At 44.2% G+C, this 18177-nt stretch overlaps 1 protein-coding gene across 2 annotated transcripts in view; it reads right to left on the bottom strand.

Annotated features, from left to right (window-relative positions):
- Positions 1-15242, bottom strand: part of LOC124615686 (limbic system-associated membrane protein) — a 948770-nt gene extending 933528 nt beyond the window's left edge. For both annotated transcript variants that reach the window (XM_047143716.1, XM_047143717.1), the window contains exon 1: positions 15127-15242. In XM_047143716.1, the coding sequence (XP_046999672.1) occupies positions 15127-15241 (115 nt within the window). In that variant the 5' untranslated portion in view covers position 15242. The remainder of the gene's footprint in view (positions 1-15126) is intronic.
- Between the last annotated feature and the right edge of the window lie 2935 nt (positions 15243-18177).

Below are 18177 nucleotides of genomic sequence, written 5' to 3'. Positions count from 1 at the left end.
CACCTTGCGAAAAATAATAAGTAAATAAGAATTGAAAGTTCTAGACCTTTCATGAATATGACTTTTTTTTCAAATATTTATGAGCTGTTGGGTCAGCATCAGCACTAAATTTATGTCATGTTGGGAGCAGCCACCGTCCGAAGCATTAGGCACTTACAGAAACTTCTTACAATACTTGGTGCCTCACGGTATGTTCACATGACACTTTTCCCTTGTTTTGCGTGTTGGAGTCCAAGCCCCATTGTTCGTCCAACTATTTTAGAATTACCTTGCATCTGTATATGTGAGAACAGTACTGCACGTTGTCTATCATTTCGTGGCCTAAATAATTATTTTTCAGTGTGACTTCATTAAGATAATACTACGGAAACTAGTAAATGAATGAATAAAGTCATACTGCAGCACCTGAGCGGTCGTGCTCTTATTTTTTATTTTTTTTTACAACCATTTAAAAGCTGTGTAGCACCTTCTGCAGAAAATTTATCATAGAGCGGTTAACGCGAGTGGTTCTGCAGACAAAGTGTTATAGGTAGCAAGTGCGTGGAAGGTGTTTGCGAGAGAAGTTGGTGGCTCCTCCGGCGGTAACTTGCTGGCTGTCTGACTTCCCCGGGGATTTACTGCGCCGCCTCCGGACACGGCCGGCTGGCTCCCCTCGGCATCCGCGCGCGGCGCTCTCGGCTTCGATTTCGCGTTGGCACCTCGGCCGCACCTTGCGCACGCACAGTGGCTGGGATGCCCGGCCGCCTGGCGTCAGCTGGTCATAACTCGCGCCCCCGGCGCCAGCCCACTTCCTCCCCCGCACTTCCACCCCCACTGGCGCCGGCAGCGGCGCCGCCCCCGTCCAAATAAAAACCGACCGGCCGCGGCCGTGATTTGTTCCCGCCGCCCCCGCTGTATTGTACTGTCGGCCGGAATTGCTCTTTGTGGGCTCCGGGCTCGCTGCTTTCCCCTGCCGCCGCCGCTACGAGCCGCTCCGGCACTCTGTTACGCTCGGATAGACGCCACAGTAAATTTCCAATCACGCGTGCGAGACTGGATTTAGTATGTAGCTAATGCTGCCCTCGAATCATTGAACATCTACCTGTCTTCAAAGAATAACATATATTGTAAGATAACTTGGCCAGAATCTGAACAGAATTCTCTTTTGACTACATCACAAGAGAAATGAAATTAACAGGTTACGTTCCTACACTTTGACCGAAATTCACTGAGTTTCTTCGGTGTTGATGGTGTTAGGACAGCAACCAGCCACAAATTTACTTTCAGTTCCTTTATTCAAAGGGTACCGTTACCGGTTTCGAAACATTGAGATTCTTCCTCAGACGGTTTACATGCTTTCTTTATGACATGTGGTGGTTTTTTTGTTTTTTTTTTACAGATTAATTGGTTCAAATGGCCCTGAGCACTATGGGACTTAACATCTGAGGTCATCAGTCCCCTAGAACTTAGAACCACTTAAACCTAACTAACCTAAAGACATCACACACATCCATGCCCGAGGCAGGATTCGAACCTGCGACCGTAGCAGTCACGCGGTTCCGGACTACAGCGCTTAGAACCGCATGGCCACCGCGGCCGGCGCATTCCCACTATATTCTTATTGTTGCACACGTAAATTGTTCTCACTGAGAAAGTGTTCACTTGTGCAACAATAAGAATACAGTGGCACTGCAGTTACATCTGTTGGACGAATGTTATGAAAACAAACACTCAAAACCGACGTATCACGGCAATTAATCCGTAAAAAAAAAAACACAACACGTCATAAAGAAAGCATGTAAACCGTCTGAGGAAGAATCTCAACTATTCGAAACCGGTAACGGTACCCTTTGAATAAAGGAACTGAAAGTAAATTTGTGGCTGGTTGCTGTCCCAACTCCATCAACATTTGTCTTCAAACGACAGCCACGGTCTCCATCATGTCAACATATGACAAAATTGCATTACTTCGTTGTGTTAAAAAGTTTTGTTCTGAGGCTGATTCGATATACATTTTCATCTGACCGAAATAGTCAGTGGTTAACTGATCAGATATACTTTACAAAATATGCATTGCGAAATAGGAGGAGCGTTCAATAGATAATGCAGCAAAATTTTTGTCTCGGTTAGTATCAGATGTAAAACGTGGAATTTGTTGGGTCACATCGTGCAATATTCCCATTTCAGCCCTTACTTTCGTGAAGTTCCGATACGCGGCGATGCTATTCGTAGCCTTTCGAATAGAGTCTGTAGCCCGCCTGAGTGGCCTAGCGGTTCTAGGCGCTACAGTCTGGAACCGCGCAACCGCTACGGTCGCAGCTTCTAATCCTGCCTGGGCCATGCATGTGTGTGATGTCCTTAGGGTAGTTAGGTTTAAGTAGTTCTGAGTTCTAGGGGACTGATGGCCTCAGAAATTAAGTCCCATAGTGCACAGTTGAACCATTTTTTTCACATCGTCAAGATATATAAACAAAACTAGCATAGGTATTATCGAAAAACTAATAATAATAATAACAATAACAATAATATAGTGCGAACTAGGCCACAGCAAGACAAGGTCATAAACTGAACAGTGCAGCTGGTCACAGCTCCATTTTGGTATAACTGTCGTATACCTGATCTTGTACGAAAGGTCATCAAACAGTAATATACAGATTGTTATGGCAGGTCAAGCAACGTTTGTTGACAGCTGCACCACACTTGAAAGTAGGAGATGCATGACTCTATTTTCTCAATATAGTCATCAACTAGGAACGTTCAATCATTCACTTCCTCGTCGACAGAGATCCGCTCATTGGTCACAGAGCCATTCGAATACTGCTGTGTGACCGTCAACATCATTGGAAGATCTCACTCACCCTAGACGAGCTTCCAGGTTCTCAAAAGGATGGAAATCACATGGTACAAGAACTGGACTTTACGATCAGAACTATCCACATCTGTGCGACCGTGGGCAAATTGCTGGCACAGTTTCACTACGAACAGAAACGACGCTGCAGCTGGTCGATATGCCGCCAGAGTATTTTCTAGAGACCGAAAAGCTTATGTTCACTAATCAGCACGGATTTACAAAGTACTGTTCGTGTGAAACTCAGCTTGCTATTTTCTAACATGATGTACTGCGAACTGTGGATGAAGGGGAACCGGCAGACTCCATCTCTCTAGATTTGGGAAATGTATCTGGCTGCAGACTATTAACGAAGATACGAGCATACAGAATAGGCTCCTATATATGTGAGTGGCTCGAAGACTACTTAGGTAATAGAAACCAGTATTTTGTCCTTGACGGCAAGTGTTCGTTAGAGACGAGTGTATCGTCAGATGCGCCCCTGGGTAGCGTGAGTGGACCGTTATTACTTTATATATAAATAAATGATATGGAGAACAGAACGAGCAACAATCTGCGGTTGTTTGCTGATAATGCTGTGGTGTATGGGAAAATGTCGAAGGCGAACGACTGTTCGATAGTGCAAGACGACTTAGATAAAATATGTAGTTGGAGTGATGAGCTGGCTCTAAATGCAGAAAAATATAACTTAAAACGGATGAGTCGCGAAAAACAAATCCGTAATGTTCAGATACAGCATTATGAATATCCTGTTTGACACAGCCACATCGTTTAAATATGTGGGCACAGCTTTGAGAAGCGAAATGAAATGGAACGAGCGTTTGAGGATTGTGGTAAGGAAGGGGACCGGTCGACATCGGTTTATTGGGAGATTTTTAGGAAAGTGTGGTCCATCAGAGACCGCATATAGGACGCCAGTGCAAACTATTCTTGAGTTCTGCTCGAGTGCTTGGGATTTGCGCCAGGTCGAATTAAAGGAAGACATCGAAGCAATTCAGATGTGGGCTGCTAGATTCATTGCCGGTAAGTTCGAACAACAGGCAAATGTTATGGACATGCTTCGGGAACTCAAATGGGAAGCCCTGAAGGCAAGTCGACGTTCTTTTAGACGAAGAACATTTAGAACATTTTAAGAACCGCCATTTGAAGCTGACTGCAGAACGATCCTGCTGCTGCCAACACACATTTAGTGTAATGACCACGTACGTAAGATACGAGAAATTAAGGCTCATGCAATGGCATAAAGACAGGCGTTTTTCCCTCGCTTTATCTGCGAATAAATCAAGAAAGGAAAAGACAAGTGTTGGTACAGGATACCTTCAGCGGCGCAATCGGACGGTGGCTTGTGAAGTATGTAGGTAGACGTAAATGTAGATAGGATTGCAAATCTGTGTGTAATTTAGACGTTTTGCCAACGAAGAGTCGTACTTCAAGTATGGATTTCGTTTCCATTTGCCGTACGATTTCAGTCACACTTTGTGAAGCGCTTGTTATCCGTACCGCAGCAGAACAGTGCCTGCAGGAAGACGGATGACGTACGCCATCCGTGTTGTGTAAACGTCTCAGCGTGCAATGGACGTATAAGTCTTTCTTAAGTCGGTACATAGTTCTAACGCAAACTATCAATTCTCTTGGGGCAAGCCTAGTGCCTACACAAGTACATGAATAAATACATCAGAAGTCATACCATAATGGAGCATTTCTAGATATTGCCTAATTATTACAATTATCTAACGCACAGTAAAATGCGATAAGTGTTCACAAAGAACCACAATGGTGTAGTGAAAGTCGAGACGATAAATTTGAAATAGCACACTTGTGGTCTATCAAGGCAGGCCTACGAAAGACAACTAAAATACCAGACAAACGTGTCGCGCGAGATTTTCAGTATAGCCTCGCTCTCACACGCCGCGGGATCAGTCGGCTATTTCAACGTTATTAATTTAAACTTTCCCGTGACGGTAATGAAAGAAAAAATAGGCTTTTGCAAATGTTATGCAAAAACCATTTACCTTTAAAATCCAGTCTCAAGTTAACCTATGTAAGCAAAAACAGACATATTGTCTTATGGGATAACAGCAATCAGTGATTTTATAATGTTACTTAAAATCCGTCTTGATTGCAATTTTTTTTGTTATTCATATGACCGGTTTCGGTTAATTCAGAACCATCTTCAGATCTGATATTTCAGTTACAGAAGTAACCCGTCCAATCCAGCAACTTTCACATGCTACATGTGACGTAGCATGTGAAAGTTGCTGGATTTGGACGGGTTACTTCTGTAACTGAAATATCAGATCTGAAGATGGTTCTGAATGAACCGAAACCGGTCATATGAACAATAAAAAAAAAATTGTAATCAAGACGGATTTTAAGTAACATTCACCTATGTAAGTGCAGCAGTATTAAGGACTCGAGATAAACAAAACTATTTGAATGATAATTTTTTCAAGGTGTGACCTAAGGTCATGTAGGAGGCTTCCGACAATTCTAGTAAATATGGGTAGATTTGTAGTTAAGCTGGCTATGTCACATAAAAAGTCGCAGGGTAGCTGAATAACGTCTTTATTGATTACACAGTATGAAGGATGTGTTTGGGAATTATTTCCACCTTCAGAAACCTAAGTACAAGAGTAGCACAAGGACAACAGCATTACCAGTTTGTGTACGTAACATGACAGATAATCTTAATCTTACGCTCTTAAAATTCACAATATTATGAGACAAAAAATGACATCAATGTCAATTTCACAATATTTAAAAGACAGGAACAGATAGTTTTAATATCCAAGGATGATTTTAACGAAAATCTCGCACTACACGCACGTGCTCTAGCGTAGGTGTCTTCTGTAGGCCAGAACCAGACTGTTTTTGGGCTTGATAGATCCCAAGTTTCCGATATCAGTTTGTTCCTCTCTCCTTCACCAACACCACTGCGGTACGTTGTAAACTGTCATCATTTGCATCCTGTATGATGTTCTGTCCTAGAGATGGTGCGAGAATCGTCAGATTTTGACTAATTTCGTTTCTCAAAATAAAAATGTGCAGCTATATATTGGAAGATGCATTTCGTAATCCTTATTAAAGCTATTCAAAATCGCCTACGAAATATTTCTAACGTAAGAAACCGACACAAATTTAAGTCAAATGCACAACTAGAGGGGAACATCATTTCTGACACTATTAGCATTGCTCGCACTTCAGTTTACAAACACAAAATACAATAGGCCTCAAAATTCCAGATTTCATTAGGACGAAATGCAGCATTCCTATCCGTAACGAATGATCGCCGCAGTCTTTGACAAATATTAAGTACACTACTGGACATTAAAATTGCTACACCAAGAAGAAATGCAGATGATAAACGGGTATTCATCGGACAAATATATTATACGAGAACTGACATGTGATTACGTTTTCACACAGTTAGGGTGCATAGAACCTGAAAAATCAGTACCCAGAACAACCACCTCTGGCAGTAATAACTTCCCTGATACGTCTGGGCATTGAGTCAAACAGAGCTTGAATAGCGCGTACACGTACAGCTGCCGATGCAGTTTCAACACGATACCACAGTTCATCAAGAGTAGAGACTGGGGTATTGTGACGATCCAGTTGTTCGGCCACCATTAACCAGACGTTTTCAATTGGTGAGAGATCTGGAGAATGAGCTGTCCAGGGCGGCATTCGAACATTTGCTGTATCCAGAAAGGCCCGTACAGGACCTGCAACATGCGGTCGTCCATTTTCCTGCTGAAATATAGGATTTCGCAGGGATCGAATGAAGGCTAGAGGCGCGGGTCGTAATATATCTGAAATGTAACGTCCACTGTTCAAAGTGCCGTCAATGCGAACAAGAGGTGACCGAGACGTGTAACCAATGGCACCCCATACCGCCGCGCCGGGTGATAAGTCAGTATGGCAATGACGAATACACGCTTCCAATGTGCTTTCACCGTGATGTCACCAAACACGGATGCGACCATCATGACGCTGTAAACAGAGCCTGGATTCATCCGAAAAAACCGACGTTTTGCCATTCGAGCACCCAGGTTCGTCGTTGAGTACACCATCGCAGGCGCTCCTGTCTGTGATGCAGCGTCAAGGGTAACCGCAGCCATGGTCTCCGAGCTGATAGTACATGCTGCTGCAAACGTCGTCGAACTGTTCGTGGAGATAGTTGTTGTCTTGAAAAAGTCCCCATCTGTTGACTCAGGGATCGAGCCGCGGCTGCACGATCCGTTACAGCCATGCGGATAAGATGCCTGTCATCTGCACTGCTAGTGATACGAGGCCGTTGGGATCCAGCACGGCGTTCCGTATTACCCTCCTGAACCCACCGATTCCATATTCTGCTAACAGTCATTGGATCTCGACCAACGCGAGCAGCAATGTCGCGATACGATAAACCGCAATCGCAGCAGGCTACAATCCGACCTTTATCAAAGTCGGAAACGTGATGGTACGCATTTCTCATCCTTACATGAGGCATCACAACAACGTGTCACCAGGCAATGCCGCTCAACTGCTGTTTGTGTATGAGAAATCGGTTGGAAACTTTCCTCATGTCAGCACGTTGTAGGTGTCGCCACCGGCGCCAACCTTGTGTGAATGCTCGGAAAAGCTAATCAATTGCATATCACAGCATCTTCGACCTGTCGGTTAAATTTCGCGTCTGTAGCACGTCACCTTCGTGGTGTAGCAATTTTAATGGCCAGTAGTGTATTTTCTGTTCGACATTGAAAATAATACCGTAAAGATGCAATTCAGTTTCAACACCGGTTAACTCGAAAACAAGAGTGCGCTGTGGAGGATCATAGTGGACGGAAGAGACAGGTAGAGCAGTGGTGTGTGTGTGTGTGAGTGTGCGCGCGGGCGCGCTTGTGTGTGTGTGTGTGTGTGTGTGTGTGTGTGTGTACGTGTACGCGCACGCACTACAAACAAAAGGTTGCGGGACCGAAGAAGTTAGGCACGGAAATCCCAATACTCTGACTCTTCTCGTCTCGTGGCCTGACGGAAATCGGCAGCTACGTTTAGCCGCAACGGGGAGACGGACCGAAATTTCTGGAAATCAGCGCGGAACGCTGCGTCGAGTCGCAGGCACGGTTCGCCGGTAGGCTGATTGTGAAAACGCAATCACGATGGACCAATCAGCGACAGGTAATTTAATAGCGTTACCTGTTGAATAGCAACCAGCGGTAGCGGCGGCGGTGGCGGCGGCGATTTATTGCTGCCCTGCGGCGCAAGCTGACCGCCGCGTTGATTGCGCCGCTGCCAAAGCGAAGGCCGGCGCACGGCGTTCTGCGGAAGGCATTGCAGCCTGTAAACACTTTGCACGCAGGGAGCCGCGGGAACAGCGTGCTTTTGACACGGGGGCAGAGCCAGTATCATTGTGATCTCGTCGGTTTGCAGATGGCTGCGCAGAACTCGACACATACGTCTAAACCTATACATGCATTCTCCGACAGCTGTAGAGCACCTAATATCTCTCATGCCGATTGCATGTTCTTCATAGCAATCCACGAACGTATTTATACGATAAGCGTTAATAAATAATGACCCGATGCCTTTTACAGCCGATAACATACACTGGGTTGACAAAAGTTATGCTACACTTCCTAAATCCGTGTCTGACCTCCTTTTGCTCGGCGTAGTACAACTAGATGTGTGGAGTCAACAATTCGTTGGAAGCCCCTGTAGAAATAGTGAGCCACGCTGCTTCAATAGCTGTCCATAACTGCGAAAAGTGTTGCCGGTGCGGACCTCTAGATTATGTACCATGTCGGGCGATTTTGTTCATGAAATCATTCGCTCGAATTGTCCAGAATGTTTTTCAAACAAATCGCGAACAATTGAGCCTGCTGACAAGGCGTGTTATCATCCATAAAAATTCCATAGCTGTTGGGTATATGAAGTCTGTGAATGGCTGCAAATGGTCTCCACGTAGCCGTAGCCGAACATTACCATTACTTGTCAATGACCGGTTCAGTTGGTCCGCTCCATGTAAACACAGCCCACATCGTTATGGAGCCACCACCAGCTCGCACGGTCCCTTGTTGACAACTTGGGTCCCTGGCTTCGTAGGGTCTGCTCCCCATTTTGATCCTACCATCACCACTTACCATTTGAAATAGGGACTCATCTGACCAGGCCAAGGTTTTACATTCGTCAACGGACTAACGAGCGCAGGAGAGGCTCTATAGGCGAATTCGTGCTTTTAGCAAAAGTACTCGTATCGTTTGTCTGCAGCTATAGCCTATTAATACCAAATTTCACCGCATTGACCTAACGGTTACGTCCCTCGTACATCCCACATTAATTTCTGAGGTTATTTCACGCAGTGTTGCTGGTCTGTTAACACTGAGTGCTCTACGCAAACACTGCTTCGCTCTGTCGTTTAGTGAAGGCCGTCGGTCACTGTGTTGTCCGTAGTGACAGGTAATAACTGAAATTTTGTATTCTCGTCTCACTGTTGACACTGTGGAGCTCGTAATACTGTATCATCTAATGATTTCCGAAATGGAATGTTCCATGCGTCTAGGTCCAACTACCAAAGTCTGTTAATTCCGGTCGTAAGAGGGTAATTACGTCGGACATCTATTCAGCTGAATCATCTGCCTACGAATGACAGATCCGCTAATGCACTGCCCATTTATACCTTCTGTATGCGATACCACCGCCATATGTATATGTGCATGTCGCTGCCATATGACTTTCGTCAACTGACTGTTTATAGGAAAACTATTGGGTTTTCAAATTTGATGTTACTTCTGCAAATGTGTGAAGCTGGGAACAATTCCCTAACAGCTCGTATCGATAGTGGTTGTGCAGCACTATCTGTGACAGTTGATCAGCAACGGGTTCGACCTCGTCCCTCGAGAGAGCGCGAACTCTCCGCCTGTGATACTTTTAAGGGCTCGCCGCACAGGCTGATGTCATTCTGTATTGGCGTTCGGACTGGAGTGGATGGGCAAGCCAGCGCTTGGTGAGGGTCTCGAGCTGGTACTCGCAAGAAGAAATGGCTGGTTCAAATGGCTCTGAGCACTATGGGACTTAACATCTGTGGTCATCAGTCCCCTAGAACTTAGAACTACTTAAACCTAACTAACCTAAAGACATCACACACATCCATGCCCGAGGCAGGGTTCGAACCTGCGACCGTAGCAGCCGCGCGGTTCCGGACTGCGCGCCTAGAACCGCTAGACCACCGCGGCCGGCTCGCAAGAAGAGGAGAAGCTGCTGATGATGTTTTGGTTTGTGGCGTACTCAACTGCACTTTCATCAGCATCCGTACAAACTCCCCATTTTCTTCACAGTCCAATTTACTCAGTTAAATCTAGCCACTGGCGCGGATGGTGGTGATTACGATGAAATGATGACGACAGCACAAACGTCCAGTTCTCGGGCAAAGAAAATCACCAACCCGGCCGGCAATCGAACCCGAGACACTGTGATCCAGAGGTAGCAACGCTAGCCACTACACCACCAGCTGCGGACGGAGGAGGTGCTGGCAGGACTGTGTTCTGCGAGTATGTGTGATACTCCGAGGGCACCGATCACTGGTAGGCAGAGGCTGAACGGACTGAGGAACTTGTACTGCCGACTCAGCCGCACACGTTGGCTGGTATTACTAATGGAGTTCAAACTGATGAGCTCGTTTCTGTGCATCTGCTTTCGACGCTGCTGCGTTTCACAAACAGTGCCTGTTGACTCTTCATTCTGGTCATTTTTCTCCGGGCTGTCAAGCGTCGTCAATGGCAACAACTACTGCTTCAGACACTGTATTAGGTGTCTGGTATTGCCTGGCTTTTGGTTATAGGATAACCCTGTAAACTTGGATTAACTGAGATCTGTTCTTTTCCTTAAGTTCCAAACAGTTATTTTATTGAAATTACAATTAAATGGACACCCTAGCTGCAAACAGGCGTTGATGTACTTCATTGAGGACATGTTGAAAATGTGTGCCCCGGCCGGGACTCGAACCGAGGATCTCCTGCATGGTCATCGACGGTAACTGTTCTTTCGGGAACAGATACTACCGTCGTATATAGTTACTTTATTAATGTTTCTGTGTGTTTTTAACAAGCTGGTCAAATTAGTTTTGCGTCTTTTTCAAAGCTCAAGATTGTAATCTGTTTAAATCTACGAGGTGTTTCACGTGAGTCAATCACCCTATGGATTATATTAATTAAGATATCGCAGTTTTTTACTGTTTAGTAATTTTTTTAGTAATTCTTAGATACTCACGTCAAGCATATTAGATGGCACTAGGCAGCAGCTTACTATGCTTAAATGAAAATACAAAACCGTCGAAGTTGCTCAGATCCCGTCTTTACGTACAAGGTGACCAGTTTCCGACTCTAGTCCATTATCAATATTCAAGGTGCAAATACTTTATATATGTATGTAACTGTGTCTGGTTTGGAGCCTAAGAAGAATTCTGTAGATCAAAATAGATGAAATATGTGTCATTTATGGCAAAAAGGAAAGCGTACATGCCATTTTCTAAATGAAAAGGAAAAGTCAGTTTTTGAATAAAGGTTTTTCGTTTAAAGCATATGTCTGCGTTGGCGCTTTTCCATACCTATTAAGACCGTGAGGAACTATAAAGATTAATTTTGGTTTGCGTTCCTATTAGCAAACGACGCAAGAATTGATAGAGTGGGAATCACATTTTATGGAAAAAAGTTAATGTGATAAGTTATTATCTTTATAATGGACTGAAGTCGGAACCTGGTCGCCATTTAAATAAAAACAAACCCGTGTGCAACTTTGACAGTTTAGCAATTTCAATGAGTTTTTAAATACTTGTGGGGCTTAAGAAGTCTTGAAGGTGTTCGTCCTGTTTATTTTGCGTAAAACTGTTTTGCCTAGGTTTTAATGAATTGTTTTTTGAATGTTATCGTACGGCCAGTTACTGCGGGAACATAGCAAATACATTGGGAAGAGTGTATGTCCAGTACAGGTGATTCAAGCCTGCTTTTGGTTGTATGGATTGTTCAAACTTTTGTAAAAGTATTTTGGTGCCTTCTTGGTACGATACGCTCTTTTTAGTGTAAGTGTAATGATTCTTGTTTGGTTAATCATTGTTGGCCTGAGCAAACAAAATTTTTTTTTTTTTTTTGTAGAATGATGTTTTCTTGGCTGGCAACTCCTGTCCCCAGTTCGTCGTTTCCCTGTCTACGGAAGACACTCTTTACAAGCAGCGTGCCTTAATAGAAGTTTTGGTTGCGGAACTAGAAACTTTGGTGGTCATCCATAAACATTTGCGTGCAGTTTACAGACGAGATGTAGTCGATAAGAATAGTGTTGGGCGATGGCCGAAGAGTGTTAAAGTGTCAGAAAGTGCGGAAACTGAGAGCCATGATCGGCCATGTTCGGTAATCCCGTCGCAGCCACTACTCCCGATGTGCTGATTCCCTCGTATGCCTTTATTCTCGCAGATCAACGCACCACAGCTCGATAATTGGCTCTAAGCTATCTCTGTCAGCACTAGAGGTGCGTCTTCAGTGAGACTCTTGGATATTCAAAGGCGTCCTTCCACCAATGCTCACAACTGATCAGAAGATTTAAAGAAAAGCCATTGTTTCTGAACTGCTGGAGCAGTTTGAGGTCAATGAAGAAGCCTTTCTGTCTCTGATCGTTACCGGTGACGAAATTCAGATGCATCACTTTCAACTGTAAACGAAAAGTCAATCGCAGTAGTGGCACCACCACAAGAAAGAAGAAAATCAAAGCAGCCCCCTCTGCTGGCAAATTCGTGATAATTGGGGTAGAGGTGCTATTCTCTTGGATGTGTTGTCAAAAGTGTCAATCTCTAAATAAGGGGCACACTAAGGACTCTGAATAAACTCAAAAAGCGTTGCGGATATGTTTGGTCTGACGAGAATCCAAAAGAACACTTGCTCCAATATGACAATGCACACCAGAACCCCGGAACACACTGCCAAATTGGTTTGGACATCCACCCTCTGGCACAGACATGATAGTTTGGGCCTCTTAAAGACCCTGCACGAAAGACACACTTCAAAGCTGATGAGAGAGTAATTCATGCATCAAAAAACATGGACAAGAGCTTTTATCAACAGATAACATATGGTGTTACTCAATGCTGGCGTAAGATCACAGTGATGGAGATTATTCAGGAAAGTGGATCATCTGAGAGAAGTGTTGACCGATATTGTCACCAAATTCTGAATCTTAGAAATAAATTATCCTGAGAAAATGCACACCAGAACCCCGGAACACACTGCCAAATTGGTTTGGACATCCACCCTCTGGCACAGACATGATAGTTTGGGCCTCTTAAAGGATCCTTTATTGTATGATTATATGATAGCGGAACAAACACTGGTAGCAGTTACTTCTGTAAAATATCTGGGAGTATGCGTGCGGAACGATTTGAAGTGGAATGATCATATCAAATTAATTGTTGGTAAGGCGGGTACCAGGTTGAGATTCATTGGGAGAGTGCTTAGAAAGTGTAGTCCATCAACAAAGGAGGTGGCTTATAAAACACTCGTTCGACCTGTACTTGAGTATTGCTCATCAGTGTGGGATCCGTACCAGATCGGTTTGACGGAGGAGATAGAGAAGATCCAAAGAAGAGCGGCGCGTTTCGTCACAGGGTTATTTGGTAACCGTGATAGCGTTACGGAGATGTTTAATAAACTCAAGTGGCAGACTCTGCAAGAGAGGCGCTCTGCATCGCGGTGTAGCTTGCTCGCCAGGTTTCGAGAGGGTGCTTTTCTGGATGAGGTATCGAATATATTGCTTCCCCCTACTTATACCTCCCGAGGAGATCACGAATGTAAAATTAGAGTGATTGGAGCGCGCACGGAGGCTTTCAGACAGTCGTTCTTCCCGCGAACCACACGCGACTGGAACAGGAAAGGGAGGTAATGACAGTGGCACGTAAAGTGCCCTCCGCCACACACCGTTGGGTGGCTTGCGGAGTATAAATGTAGATGTAGATGTAGATGAAAACTGAGGGGCATTATTTATTGAACGACGGCTCTGCAGCTATCTCACTTCTACTAGCTGTTAGCCCGAAGGCGAAGAAAATAAAGTTACGTAATTAACGTTTTACCGGTACATGTCTGCAGTACTGGTAACATTTAAATACTTGCAACACAGGACTGTAACATGCCGCTTAAAGAAAGGCACATTGTCCTGCTGGTATTTCCCAAGTCCGTCGGAACGCACAATGGACATGAATGGATGCAAGTGATCATACAGGATGCTGACGTACGTGTCACCTGTCACAGTCGTATCTGGACGTATCGGGGGTCCCATGTCACTCCTACTGCACACGCCCCAACAGCTTGAACAGTCCCCTGTGGACGTGCAGGGTCCATGGATTTACGAGGTTGTCTCCATACCCATACACGTCCATCCGATAGATACAATTTGAAACGAGACTCGTCCGACGAGGCAACATGTTTTCAGTCATCTACAGTCCATTGTCGGTGTTGACGGGTCCAGTCGAGGCGTAAATCTTTGCGTCGTGCAATCATCAAGGGTATACGAGTAGGCCTTAGCTCCGGAACCCCATATCGATTATGTTTCGTTGAAGGTTCGGACGCTGACACTTGTTGATGCCCCAGCATTGAAATATGCAGCAATTTACGGAAGGGCTGCACTTCTGTCACGTTGAACGATTCTCCTCAATCGTCGTTGGTCCCGTTCTTGCAGGATTTTTTTCCGGCCGCAGCGATGTCGGAGATTTGATATTTTACCGGATTCCTGATATTCACAGTACACTCGTGTAATTATCGTGCGGGAAAATCCCCACTTCATCGCTACATCGGAGATGCTGTGTCTCATCGCTCGTGCACCGACTGTAACACCATGTTCAGACTGACTTAAATCTTGATAACCTGTCATTGTAGCAGCAGTAACCGATCTAAAAACTGCGCCAGACATTTTTTGTCTTATATAGGCTTTGCCGACCGCAGCTCCGTATTCTGCCTGTTTACGTAACTCTGTATTTCAATACTTACGTCTATGCCAGTTCCTTTGGCGCTTCAGTGTACTATCCTATTATGCCACTATATTTGTAAATATTTGGGAACCGGAATCCAAAAAAAAAAAAAGAAATAAAATAGCATTCATGATCCAAAATATCGATGTTCTTATATCAAAACCTTCATTATACAGTACATTCTATCGGAGAGCAGTTATTCACGGACTAGTTGCTTTGTAACTTCTGTGTACTGCTACAAGCGGAATAGAATCTTAAAACATATCTGAGGATGTAAGAGGAACTTGAGGTGTTTTTTTCGATTGCAAACTCCTACCTGGGTTGGTCACCTCACAGGGTAATACGACGGTGTCGCTGGTGACGATGCGGAAGTTCCTGCCGGACGTGATGAACGAGGGCAGCTCGGTGGCGCTGTTCAGGTCGTTACCCATCACCGCTGCCGGTTCCACTGCGAACAAAAGTACAAGAAAGTTAGCTGCGTCTGACCTCAGGAAAAAATGGAAGTCGAAATGGTTCAAATGGCTCTGAGCACTATGGACTTAACATCTGAGGTCATCAGTCCCCTAGTACTTAGAACTACTTAAACCTACCTAACCTGAGGACATCACACACGTCCATGCCCGAGGCAGGATTCGAACCTGCGACAGTAGCGGTCGCGCTGAAAATAGAAGTCGTTTCCATCATAAGAAAGTTCGAAATCATACGTTTATCTATGACTTAACTATTTAAATTTAAGAAATAAGTGACAATAAAATCTTTGTTCGTGTCTTACATCCCATCTAGCCCATAGTAATGACGAATCTGCTGCGTCACGAGCAGTAAGATGTCTATGACTTATCAGTTTGTCTACGTTATGCATTTACCATCTGCACTTCCCACATTTTGTCTGCGAGTTATTTTTCTGTTATTGGCGCTTTTATGTCAAGTATTTCATCCATTACGTGTGCCTACTGAACTCGAAGTACAGCTGTGTCATTTCAGGGGGAAAAAAGAGGCTAGTATTCTGACCGCGGTCAGAAAGTCACCGAATGCTTCAAATGGCTCTGAGCACTGCGGTACTTAACATCTGACGTCATCAGTCCTCTAGAACTTAGAACTACTTAAATATAACTAGCCTAAGGACATCACACACATCCATGCCCATGGCATGATTCCAACCTGCGACGGTATCAGTCGCACGGTTCCGGACTGAAGCGCCTAGAACCGCATGGCCCCAGCGGCCGGCTAGAAAGTCACCGACAAATCTTCTGAATGGCTCACGGATTCTGAGTCAAAATATCAATAAGAGGTAAATGTTGAAATATAAGATCATTATATTCCTCTTCCATGTATGCCTTTCTCTTCCACCACCACTCCCTATTCTCGTTCCACTCGCAGTGGGATTCTGGCTTCGGATGCCCATTTGTTGTAGGAAATTATTACGACCAGTTCTAGAGTATTGTTCCAGAGCTTGGTTCACATATCAAGAAAGAATCACAGCAGACATAGAACGGATTCTGAGAGGTGATGCTAACAGGTCGGTTTAGCCCAAACTAAGGTTTATTTGGGTATTATAAACGCTAATCCTCGACAGAAAGATGATCTAATTCTCATTAAACACTTTCTGGCAATATTACGGTACCTTGATCCTTGTGAACATGCACTGATATTACACGCATTAGAGGACATCAGGACTACACAAGAATATTTAGGGTGTTTCAGAAGTGATGGTCAGTATTCAGGGACATGTCAGAAATGATCATTCGAAAGAAAAAAGTCAAGTAAACAAGGGCTCTAAATCGCACACCTTAAGAGCTATGAGCAATTCTTGATCTCCTATTCTGTGAAAGAAATCTCTTATACTGCAACCTCTTTGCTTTTCATAATTTGTTAAGTGATAATATGGACAAATACAAGATAAAAATATCCAGTAAACATTTGGTTCACGGTATCGAAGATCAAGAATTACTCAAAGCTCGTAAGACACGCATTTCAGAGCCCATGTTTACTTTACATTTTGTTTCGAATAATTCCCTTCATATCCCTGAATACTGACCATCTCTTCTGAATACCGTTCTAGTTCTTGTGGAGGAGGCAGAGTAGATAAGATCTTGAACCCATGTCAAGAAATGTAACATTTGTGTGCTATATAGCCTTTTGGGAATAAGTTGGCAACGTAAACCACATTTACAAGTAATCTATTAGGCGTGACCCAGTACACCACTTACTTTAAAATTCCTCTCATTAATAATCAAATAAACAAAAATGAAGTTTAATCACCTTTCGCGAACACTGTTGTTTACAGTTAAACTTAAACCGCTTTTGTTCTTTTCAAAGCAACTTTAGCATTATGATCCACTACAAGTAAGGTTCGCTGTGGTGATTACGAAGTTCGACGCATATATTGTAGCTACGAATGATGTTTTGGGTACACACGCTCTATCACACTTGGTGTTGTCAGCAGTCTGTCCTGCACGACCACAGCTCGTGTCACCAGATTTTCTTCTGTCTCTACAGTAGTCTGTCCATTCGATCCCAGAGGAAAAAGTGCAACGAAATCACATCGTGAAGGCCATACGATTGGATCCCCTCAGCCAATCCATATGTGTCCGAATCACTGGTCCAAATGTTCCCGAACAAGAGGTGAGAATTGAGCGGGTGCGCTGTAATTCTGAAACCAGATATCTTGACGGACGTTCAGTGGCACTACATCCAACAACACGCCCAATACTTCTTATAGCAAGGTCGAGTGTACGGGATCCGTGAGCTTGATAGAAGCGTGTACGATCCACTCACAACACCATCTAGAATATCTGCCCACACATTGACACCACATCTGTGTTGGAAACCCTTGACGTGCATGTCACGTGGGTTTTGTCTGCCCAGACATGGCTGTTTAGAGAATTGAGATCACAATTCCTTGAAAACTGACGGTCACCCGTGAAGGGAATGCGCCTTGGAATATTAGGGTCTCGTTGATGCAGTGGCGCAGGAATTGCGTACAGCCTCAACGTATGGTACAAAATCGGCTGTCATTAGTGACTGTATCTCTTGTAGGTAGTATGGATGTTGTTGTTGGTCATGCAGAACACACCAAACGGTGCTGGGAGTAACAGTCACTGCACACGCAATTGCTCGTGTGCTTGTTGACAGGGTTTCTTCAAAGTGATGCAGTTAATTTCAGTTCAATTCAATTTCAATTTATTGCCACAGAACTCTAAACAGGTCGTGTGTGCACACTCAATAATCACGGTGACATGCAGTGCTAAAAGAAAACTCAAGTTCCAAGCGAGAAACTTCCAGCTTACATTACTAGATACGTTACTCCATAGCATTCTTTCTTTCCTTTCTTGTAAATGTTTCATATATGCATTAAAGTTTGTCTTAA

The sequence above is a fragment of the Schistocerca americana genome, chromosome 5, assembly GCF_021461395.2.
Source record: "Schistocerca americana isolate TAMUIC-IGC-003095 chromosome 5, iqSchAmer2.1, whole genome shotgun sequence".
Taxonomy (NCBI): domain Eukaryota; kingdom Metazoa; phylum Arthropoda; class Insecta; order Orthoptera; family Acrididae; genus Schistocerca; species Schistocerca americana.
Note: the sequence above shows the minus strand (reverse complement) of the source record. Positions and strands in the feature narration are given on the sequence as shown.